The following is a 10,681-nucleotide window of genomic DNA, read 5'->3' on the forward strand; positions in this document are numbered from 1 at the left end:
CATATGTATAAGTTTCACTGCTTTTATGTATGATGCTCCACTTGACAGTTTATTTATTTATTTATTTATTTATTTATTTATTTTTTTTTTTTTTCCCTACAGCAAAGGTGACAGCTCAAGGGCATAAAAAAAAAAAACAATAATGAAAAAAAAAAAGCCCGCTACCTACTGCTCCTAAAAAGAGTACAGAGGAGTGGCCGAAAGATAGGTCAATTTCGGGAGGAAAGGTGTCCTGATACCCTCCTCTTGAAAGAGTTCAAGTCGTAGGCAGGAGGAAATACAGATGAAGGAAGGTTGTTCCAGAGTTTACCAGCGTGAGGGATGACAGAGTGAAGATGCTGGTTAACTCTTGCATGTCTCCAGCTCTGTCAACTCTCTCCCTCCATTACTTGTCCATTGATCCATTGCACCCTTGATGTCCTCTCCCCAGACCCCTATACACACTTGACAAAGTCATCCTCTTTCAGTCACACCAGGCATCTCAACCATCTCAGAATGCCTTGCTTCACCCATCAACCACTCCGGGGGCTTTGCGGTACAGTGGTTAGCACACTCGGCTCACAACCGAGAGGGCCTGGTTCAATTCCCAGGAGGAGTGGAAAAATATGGGCAGCTTTTCCAATACCCTGCGCCCCTGTCCACCCAGCAGTGAATGGGTACCAGGTATTAATCGGGGGTTGTGTCCCATCTCCTGGGATCTGTTCCCTCTCTTATAATTCCTTCCCCTTCTGTCTCTCTCCGGCACATGACCACAGATGTTGCGCCAACTAAACCAAACTTTTCAACTTTTCCATCAACCACTCAATTTACCATAAGCCAGAAATTTGTCCCCAAGGCATGATGTCCCTTGTTCACCAGGCTGGCAGTGAGAAGCAGAGGCTGGAGGGCCTTGTGATCCAGGCCAGCGAGGAACAGGAGATCAAGAAGAGGGACGAGAAGTTGGCAGTGCTCAAGGAGGACAACCAGAAGAAGAAGGATCATCTGGCCCAGCTGCAGCAGAGAGCCAGCTTCATCAATACAACCAAGGAGAAACTGGACAAGCTCATAGCAATGCTGCAAGAGATCCAGCAGGAAAAGTCAAAGGAGAAGTAAGTGAGGTCTAGATTTACAATTGTTTGTTTCATTTGCTTTGTTTTCAGATTTCCCTTCTCTGCCAGAATGGGAAGAATGGAGTCGTCCTTCTCTTTTTCTTTGATCGCCTCCCTGGATTGAGGTCGATGGCATTTATGAACCTTCTCCAGGTAGTTGTGTCCATTGCATTGCCCTTTGCTGCTCTCATTCCTTGTACCTCCCTCTGAAGTCCTTGCCTCTGCTGTGCTCTGCCCAGCCATCCTCTTCCCTCAACAGCTGCTTCCTGCCCCTTGTTGTAGCCTCCTTGTCTCCTCTCACCACAACAAACTCATTCAGAATCAGAGTAAACCATTAAACTAATAGTCATTCACTCATGGCTTCCAGACTTTTACTCCTAGTTGTTTATGCAGGGGAGGGGGAGGGAAAAGAGGCAGAAAAGGTTATGAAAATGAACCTCCCTAATGTCCTTGCAGTCAGGGAGAAGAATTGTGTTTATAAATTCAGAATAAATTTCAGAATCTACATGATGAGGATGAAGGATGTACAGAGGAAGCAAATGGTATGCTGACTAAACTATACTGGAAGCAGCACTAGAAATAGGAACACTATGACCTGCCCAGGCAAGACTGTTAGAGGCTTAGACAGAGCTATGGTGCAGAGCTGGCTGCAGCAGGTCACTCCTGGGACTGGCTCAGACAGACAACCAGGATGGATTGGATGATGGAATATGATGGAGCTTTAACATGTACTTCATACTCTAACATATTTCAAACTAATGTATAGTGAATATAAAGCTGCATATTCATATAATTACAGAAGACCCCCGCCGTTCACGGGTATTTGGTTCCGCGAGATTCCCGTGATCCGTGAATCCGCGATCGACGGGACTATAATCAAATATCAAATTTTATCTCTATTGAATAAAAAAAAAAAAGGATTTCTAAGGCATTTCTAAGCATTGTTATATAGTTTTACATACACATAAATCACAAATTAAATATGGACTAATAATTTAACACTGGTTGGTTGTGGGTTAATGGCTCGGGTAGGTCGCTCGCCCTTAACCCTATCCTTGCTAAGCGCTTGCAACGAGACTATCCCCCCAGGCGCACTCGGGCACCCCAGCGGGGGAAGGGGATCTCTTTTAATTGCTGTATCTCAAAAACTATTCATCACAGCTACAAAACAAAAACACCATTGGAAAGAGGAGGCCAAAATCTATAAGATTCGGTTATGTAAGCCTCTCCTGCAAATGTACAGGCATGTTCAGGGGGTGTTTTTTGCTGTGTGTGACTGGTGCTCGGAGGGAGCTTTCAGCACTGCCAGCAAGTGACGCTAGTGCTCGCTCTTTTAACCTCTGTATCTCAAAAACTATTCATCACAGCTAAAAAACAAAAACACCATTGGAAAGAGGAGGCCAAGCTCTATACGATTCAGTAATGTAAGCCTCTCCTGTGAAAGTACAGGCACGTTCCGGGGGTGTTGCCTGTGAAGACAAACATTTATATGTGCGCGACGGTCAGCCGTAAGGCAACTACTGAGTAGATCTCTTGGTGATGGGGTGCTGGCAGGGCAGTATTGCCAACTGCAAAATTTACAACTATTTGGTCAAAATATCAGTCATGTGATAGGTGAAGCTATGCAAAAATGTCGCTGTATTGGTCAACAACATCCACCAGTTGCTCATCCATTGATTTTGAGCGCTTTTTTTGCGCTAGGCTGATATGATTTTCCACCAAATTTCATAGAAAACCCACTGAATTGGCAATGCTGTGGGGTGAGAAATGGTGCTGGAACACACTCATATGCGGGAAATTTGAGTGCGACTGGATCTCGCAGCGAGCATTTAGCAACAAAAGGGTTAATGGTTCGCTTTGCCTCGTGCATGAGCGAGCGCTGGACGAGACATGCATGCACACATGCACCGTGTGGCATGGGTAAACGGCCTTCATGGCTCGCTTTGCCTGGTGACTGCTGGGCGAGGCATACACCATGTTGAGTAAACGGCAGGGGTAGCTCGCTCGCCCTTAATGGTTCACTTTGCCTCTTCAGTTGAGCGTTGGATGAGGCCCTCAGTCATGAATCGTGTGGCGGGCAAACAGCGGGGGTAACGCGCCAGCACCTAATGGCTTGCTTTGCCTCGTGAGCGCTGGACGAGGCACGCACCATGTGGCGGGTAATCGGCGGGGGTAGCTCGCTCGCCCGCTTGTCGGTGCGTGTGAAACCTTAGTGTGGGTAAACAGTGCGATTAGGTCGCTCGCTCGCAATGTTTGAGCTGAGCGCTACAGACTGCGTGTATGTGAGTTTTCACCCGTGTTCGGCGGGGGGTGTTGCAAATACCCTACCCGCGTATAAGCGAATCCGTGAATGGTGAGGCCGTGAATGGTGGGGGGCTTCTGTATATTAATTTGTGTGAATTAGAAAAAATCTTATTTGAATAAAAAATATAGATTTTCTTATTTAAAAAAAAAAAAAAAAAAAAAATCACCAGACAGACCAAACGGTGAAGGACAGAAGAGAATGACTGAGCCCCAAGTTTGCCGAGGTAAAGGTCATCGTGCACCAAACACCTGAAAGGCTGCACAAGGTGTTACTTTACCCTTGACTTTCCAAGCAACTCCGACTCACTGCTCATAACTGAACACCCGTTTGGAAACTGCAAAGAAAAGCGTGTTTTGATTTCTCTGTGTCAGTGCCCATTTCCATCCCAGGAGTCAGTGCCGCCGGGACTTTCAGATCATCACAGTATCTTCTCCAGGCTCCTCAGACACTGCCAATTTATCAGCCATCTTGAAAATAAGGATAATTTTTTGGTGGGCTGTGCAGTGGCTGCCCTGGCCAGGGTCACACCTAAGGTAGTGGAGCTGTAGCTGGCATGCCAGCCACACCACAGGGAGACTTGATGAAGGGGCTTACCACAAGTAAGTGTTTTTGGTAAATAGCAGGTCAGCACCATCTTGGCAGTGGGCATGAATAACCAGTAGCAAGAAAGGAAGGAGATAAAACAAGAATTTCAATTCAAGGAGACTTTTACAGATTTTACAGCCATTTATTGAGTAAATGTGATTGAAAGTTCCAGAACCAGGTTAGATAAGTTTATGGGCAGGGGCCACAGATGACAGGAATGGGTTGGAAATAGCCGGGTAATTGGAACAGACATTACAGCGATTCATTTAGTTAAAACATGGTTGAAAGTACCAGAACAAGATTGGATAAATTCGTGGATGTGGGCCACCGATGGCAGCGATTGGTTTGAAACAGCTTTCTTTGAATTAGGTGCTTCATTTTAACATCTCCGTGGTGCAGTGGTTACTGTGCCTAACTATGAATCTGTGGGCCAGGGTTCAAATGGCAGGCACACAAGGCACCCAGCTGTTCATTCTCTCTTTCGGGCTGGTGGATAAATGGGTACCTGGGGAAACCTGGGGAAGGTAAACTTGTATGTCATGCTGACCCTGTGTCTTCTGTTTGTGTTCTCACCCACCTCAGGCTCAAGGGCCACTTGTACAGAGATGAGAACCGTGGCCATGCACAGCTGATGCTCCCAACTTTATTATCCTTAGCCTCCCACAGTCATGTTTTTGATCAGCCTTGTGACAGGCCCAGTAAGAATAAGATGAAGCGTGTAAATATTTACCTCAGTGTACCCTGGCAGGGACATCCAGGCAGCCATCCAGAAGAGGGTCTCCCAAGTCACCGAACTTCAGGAGGAGATCAAGGACCAAGAACAGAGTAATCTGCAATTAACTCAGCAGCTCACAGCCTCAGAAACCAAGCTGCAACACATCCACCAGGCGTGGGACCTCAAGCAGGACAGCCTCAACAAAGAGATCAAGGAGCAGAAACAGTAAGCCTTTATGAAGTTTTCAGTATACAAACCATTTTCCTTTTGCATCTATTTCTCTGACACTGTCCCCTCACACAGCCACCCCTGAATGGAGCGCCGTGGCAGAAGAGGCTCCTCCAGGCTTCCTCGTCTTGGCAGGCCCTCTCACCACACATATCTTTTGCCAACCAACCAACTCACTCTCTCTCTCTTAACTTTTCTATTTCCCTGTGTATCTCCTCTACACTTCCCCTTGTAGGTATGATGCGGTTGTTCCACTTGAATCTTTACTTCCATACTGGTCACTTCTCTTTCCTCATGAATTGAGATGCCTTTTCCTTACCTCCTTTGTCTCTTCAATCCCTTTAACACGTCCGCTGCGATTGGCACGGATTTGGCTTTCACTGGTAGCCTGGTAACCCATACTCCCAGGTCTTTCCCTGCCTCTGTGGTGGATAGTGGAGTGTTTCCCATGTGGTATCGGTGTGCTGGATATCCCCTCCCAAGGTGCAGGAATACATTCTTCTATATTAAATTGTAGCAGCCACTCTTTGTTCCATTTCTGTATCCTGGTGATGTCTTCTGGCAGGAAGTCCACAGTCAAGGGGTTGAGAAGTGCTCCGTTGCTCCCCTTGCTGTACAAGTATCAGTTGTTCCTCTCACAACTTTTTCCAGAGGAGCATTTTGTCCTCCAGATAGGTTTCACCTTCCTGCCAAAAGCAAAGAGCGATGAAGAATTGCACCATTTTATTCCTCGTCATGGCCCGGTGATCCGTTATTCACTCATGTCTGTGTAAGGTGTAGCAAGTGTTAAGAAAGAACATAAGATTGTCATTTAAGCAATAGTTATGAGGGTTGTTCCTACCTACACTCAGAATACTGCACTTCCCTACATTGAACTCCATCTGCCATTTATTCGCCCAGTCATACAATCTGTTTAGTTCACCCTGGAGAATACTAGCGTCCTGATCCGACTCAATTACTCTACCGATCCTGGTATCATCTGCAAACTTACTGACATATTTCACGATGGCCCGCTGATCATACTGAGGCACCACGGATGTCGGGTGTCCAGTACCCACTCACTGTTGCATAAGGTGAGGCAAGTCTTTTTCTCTGCAGGGTTCTCGAGGACCTGGAGCGCAACCAGACGGAGCAGGACATTGTGTGCAAGGAAGTGAGTGATGACGTGGCTGACCTGGACGGGCAGATCAGACAGTCCATGGAGGAGATCCGGAACACCAACATCATGATAAAGAACAACTACAAGCTTATCCTCGATGCTGTATGTACCATTTTACTTATTAATACATTAACTCAAATTCCACTGGTCAGGAAATTCATTGTCATGCTTTATGCAAACAAGGAATGGAGGCGTGGGACAGAGTCAACTTTGCTCTAGTTTGCACTGGGAAAGTCAAGATACACACCACAGGATGAACAAGAAATATAATGCAAGGAAAAGTGACCTAGTATGTGGTGTGCCAAGGATGAGTTTTCCTTCGCAACTTGTATCTTGTTCTGCCTGAGATGTGTAGCCTTGCCTCTCCTCGTGCAGACTAGATAGAACTGTCTTTGTCCTCCCAGCGCCTCAGTGATAATGTAGCCTACCTTTTCTCATACAAACTAGGAAAAATTGCCTCTGTCCTTCAAGCGCCTCAGTGATACCCCCCAAGACAAGTGTAGCCTGCCTCTCCTCGTGCAGACTAGATAGAACTGTCTTTGTCCCCCTAATGCTGCAGCTGTAACCCCCAAGACAGAAACATAGCCTGCCTCTCCTTGTGCAGACTAGATATAATTGGCTCTGTCCTTCAAGTGCCTCGGTGATACCCCCCAAGACAGAAGTGTAGCCTGTCTTTCCTTGTGCAAACTAGATAGAATTGGCTTTGTCCTTCTAACACCACAGCTGTAACCCCCAAGACAGAAGTGTAGCCTGTCTTTCCTTGTGCAAACTAGATAGAATTGGCTTTGTCCTTCAAGTGCCTCAGTGATACCCCCCAAGACAGAAACATAGCCTGCCTTTCCTTGTTCAAACTACATATAATTGGCTTTGTCCCTCTTATGCCACAGCTATAATCCCATAAGACAGAAACATAGCCTGCCTTTCCTTGTTCAAACTACATATAATTGGTTTTGTCCCCCTAATGCTACAGCTATAATCCCATAAGACAGGCATCTGAAACTTTAAAAGTATTTGATCTCTGGCGACTCTCTGCGTGGGTGCCTGGAACATCCTGATCCCTCTGGAGGATCAGCGACTGCCTCATTTGTCAGCTTGATTATATCATTTTTTACAGCAACGGAGGGAGCTCAAGGAAGGGCAAAAATTAAAACTGGAACAAAAAAAAATAGACGAGGCTAGATGATGATCCAACGCAGGAAAACAGAACAAGAACCCAGAAGAGACGTCAATTTTGGGTGGAACACAACTCGGGAGGCTGAGAGTGAACATAGTGGGGCTCTGAGATGAGGAGACCTGGTGAGGGAGAGATCAGTAGTGGGCCACAGCGATGGTGCCTGTCTCAAGAGAGTAGCTGTGGCCATTTCTCGCTGACTGCAGTCCTCTGTTGTTGGGGATTATGAGTGTGTGATGCTGGTGATGTTGAAGCACTCCCTGGCCTTCATATCTCTTATTGCAGTGTACACCCCTACTGAGATGTGTGGACTTTAGGAGAAAGAGATGTTCTACGCCAAGCTTGACTCTGTAGTTGACCAGTGCCCCCGACACAACACACTCATTGTCGCGTGACTTAATGCAGTTACTGGCACAGAGAGAGATGGCTGTGTGATATGTGGTCCCCACGGCTCTTGTACCAGAAACATCAACATTTCACTCCTTCTGAGCTTTGCAAAACCCAGAAGGCTGAGGATTACTGGTTCCTGAGATGCGAGCCTTGCCGCTGGTCTTGGAGCAGCAATACTAGTGGTGTGGCAAAGGAGATCTTTTGAGCCAGTACATTGTGAGGCACTCTGGGACATGTACGGATGCATGGGATTCCTGCATGGATTACTGACCTGATGACTGGCCTTTACCCTGGGACTGAGAGTGCTTTGATGTGTGTGGGGGAGATGTCTCTGGCTTCTTCCCTGTTATTCCAGGAGTGAGGCAGGGCTGTATCCTTGCTCCATCACTTTTCAACACTTGCATTGACTGAGTATTAGGCCAAAGTTGTTGATCAAAATCATTGTAGAGCATCTGTAGGTGACATCAAGGTCACTGATCTTGTTTTTGCTGACGATCCTGCACTCCTTGCAGAGTTGCTGGAGGTCCTGGTGACGGCTCTCAAAGTGCTGCATGAGGAGGTGAAGCCTCTGGGACTGAAGGCCTCCTGGGCCAAGACCAAAGTTCAGCCATTTGGAGGCTTGCTGGGTGACACAGCTCAGTCTTTTTTTGCGTCCTATTGCACCATTAGGCTTTTTCAATGGTGGGGGCTGATGTTCGGCCCAGCCCGTTGAGGGGTGCCCTGGGTGGAGGGGTGCCCTGGGAAGGGACAGATGGTGGCCATGGGGCAGACAGTTTTGAAGTGCGGTAATGAGGTAGTTGGTCCGTGCCCCTGGGTGGAGAGGTACTCTGGGTAAAGATGGACCATGGGGGCGGGGCAGACAGTTTTGAAGCGCGGTAATGAGGTAGTTGGTCCGTGCCCCTGGGTGGAGAGGTACTCTGGGTAAAGATGGACCATGGGGGCGGGGCAGACAGTTTTGAAGCGTGGCAATGAGGTAGTTGGTCCAGCCATGCATCAGAGTGAGGGTAACCACTACAGTGCCCTCTTGAATTTCGCGCAATCCGAGTTTCACGATCCTCGAGTTTTGCGCTTGGTCCTAAAGTCTCACTATCCTGATTTTTGTGCATGACCGCCGTGAGTTTCTCAGCTGCTCAGACTTTTTTTTTTTTCCTCCCCATCTCCTGGCCTGTAGCGCCGGTAGGCTTTCTTCAGGGGCCTGGTGGTCAGTCTAAGCCCGCCATGGCTAACAGTGTCCCACAGGTACTGTTCTGAAATTTACCCAGTTCTCTGACAGGGTTTGGGTAAACACTCTTGTCCTCCTGTCTTTGAAGCCACCAGGCTCAGGACATTTCAGGAGCCCAAATGTGGAGCCCTCTAAAGCCTAGGTCCCCAACCCAAATGACCTCGAGGGTCGCATTGCCCATTCCCCGTCAGCCTGTGGGCCACATCCAAAAAATAACACCACCACCTTTAATATAAAATATGATATATGGACGTCTAGAGCAGGGGAGAGACACTGAAAACTGAATGGCCGAGGCCCCCTTATAAAGCCGAAAAGTGCGCCATAGTGGACGCTGATTGGCCGGCTTAACAGCGCACGCTCATTGGCTCTCAGCACTGCAGAAATTTAAAAAGTTGTAAACCGGTCATGTGCCCACAGTCTGCACCGGGGCCACAGAAACGATCCTGGAGCCCTTCGGCAGGCCGCACCTAATGTTGAATGATGTAAAGTCCCGCGGGCCGCACCAAGGGTGCTCGCGGGCCGCGGGTTGGGGACCTATGCTCTAAAGGTTAAAGGTTACCCCTGGCCTGGGTGTATGGGCTGGTGCCCCATCTGTACCACACAGCTGCTCCCAAAACAAGGGTGTGTTGGGATTTCTTAGTAGGTGAATATAGTCAGAGAAGTGGCAGCCAGTCACCTTGTATCAATGTCTGTTTCCTTACAGATGGAGGAAGGCAACGTTGAGCTGATGTCTGCCCTCACTGAGGCCACCAAGTGTGTGGAGGAGTTTAGGTCTGCAGAGTGACTCCAGTCCTCAGGCGGGCCAAGGCTTCAGAGGATACCAGGCTGAGGATCAATGGGGATTCAGTTCTTACTTCCGGACTTTATATTTTCTAAGGCTTATGGATTTACGCCTTTATATTTCCTAAGGCTTACGGTTATACTATAGTGTTACGTAGTGTTGTCGGGAGCATTTATTGGTGCAGCAGTTACTTGCATCCTGAGTGTTGCAGGGTGTGGCTGTTACTCTGCACTCGTGTACCCAGGCAGGTTTTACACACCTTTCAGGCACTTGTGTACCCAGGCAGGTTTACACACCTTTCAGGCACTTGTGTACCCAGGCAGGTTTACACACCTTTTCAGGCACTTGTGTACCCAGGCAGGTTTTTACACACCTTTTCAGGCACTTGTGTACCCAGGCAGGTTTTTACACACCTTTTCAGGCACTTGTGTACCCAGGCAGGTTTTTACACACCTTTTCAGGCACTGGTGTACCCAGGCAGGTTTTACACACCTTTCAGGCACTGTGTACCCAGGCAGGTTTTTACACTTTCAGGCACTGGTGTACCCAGGCAGGTTTTTACACACCTTTTCAGGCACTTGTGTACCCAGGCAGGTTTTACACACCTTTTCAGGCACTTGTGTACCCAGGCAGGTTTTACACACCTTTTCAGGCACTTGTGTACCCAGGCAGGTTTTACACACCTTTTCAGGCACTGGTGTACCCAGGCAGGTTTTACACACCTTTTCAGGCACTGTGTGTACCCAGGCAGGTTTTACACCTTTTCAGGCACTTGTACCAGGCTTGAGGTTTGCCACCTTTTAAAGGCAAGGTATTTTGCTTTTGTATCTTCACCTTTTTCAGGATGTCATTTTCACCTTTTGTAGATTTTTTGTATATTGCAAACATTTATTTTACTAAACTTCTACAAATTTTGTGATTTTCCTTCCATACTCATCTTTCACTACAGTGGTAATATATATATCTCCATAGTAAAACTCTAATGCTAATAATTCAGTTTCAATAATGACTCCACTTGGCTGCCGCGAAATGTGTAG

General features: G+C 47.4%; 1 protein-coding gene across 3 annotated transcripts; it reads left to right on the plus strand.

Moving 5' to 3' along the window:
* Positions 1-806: 806 nt before the first annotated feature.
* LOC126989607 (uncharacterized) lies at positions 807-10,247 on the plus strand. 3 transcript variants are annotated; one of them, XM_050848219.1, is made up of 5 exons: positions 807-1,088; positions 4,727-4,918; positions 6,020-6,182; positions 9,567-9,892; positions 10,199-10,247. In XM_050848219.1, exons 1-4 carry the CDS (start codon positions 838-840, stop codon positions 9,645-9,647), a joined length of 687 nt encoding a protein of 228 aa, XP_050704176.1. In that variant the 5' UTR covers positions 807-837; the 3' UTR covers positions 9,648-9,892; positions 10,199-10,247. The 3 variants fall into 3 exon arrangements, with proteins under 3 accessions (XP_050704176.1, XP_050704175.1, XP_050704174.1); XM_050848218.1 differs by lacking the exon at positions 10,199-10,247 and adding an exon at positions 10,046-10,131; XM_050848217.1 differs by lacking the exon at positions 10,199-10,247 and adding an exon at positions 10,006-10,125.
* Positions 10,248-10,681: the final 434 nt, after the last annotated feature.

This window comes from Eriocheir sinensis, unplaced genomic scaffold, assembly GCF_024679095.1.
Source record: "Eriocheir sinensis breed Jianghai 21 unplaced genomic scaffold, ASM2467909v1 Scaffold1232, whole genome shotgun sequence".
NCBI classification, from domain to species: domain Eukaryota; kingdom Metazoa; phylum Arthropoda; class Malacostraca; order Decapoda; family Varunidae; genus Eriocheir; species Eriocheir sinensis.

Coding starts and splice junctions, on each gene's coding strand:
- LOC126989607 (XM_050848219.1), top strand. CDS start 838: ATGATGTCCCTTGTTCACCAGGCTGGCAGTGAGAAGCAGAGGCTGGAG. Junction 1,089..4,726: donor CAGGAAAAGTCAAAGGAGAA/GTAAGTGAGGTC, acceptor GTACCCTGGCAG/GGACATCCAGGCAGCCATCC. Junction 4,919..6,019: donor GAGATCAAGGAGCAGAAACA/GTAAGCCTTTAT, acceptor TTTTCTCTGCAG/GGTTCTCGAGGACCTGGAGC.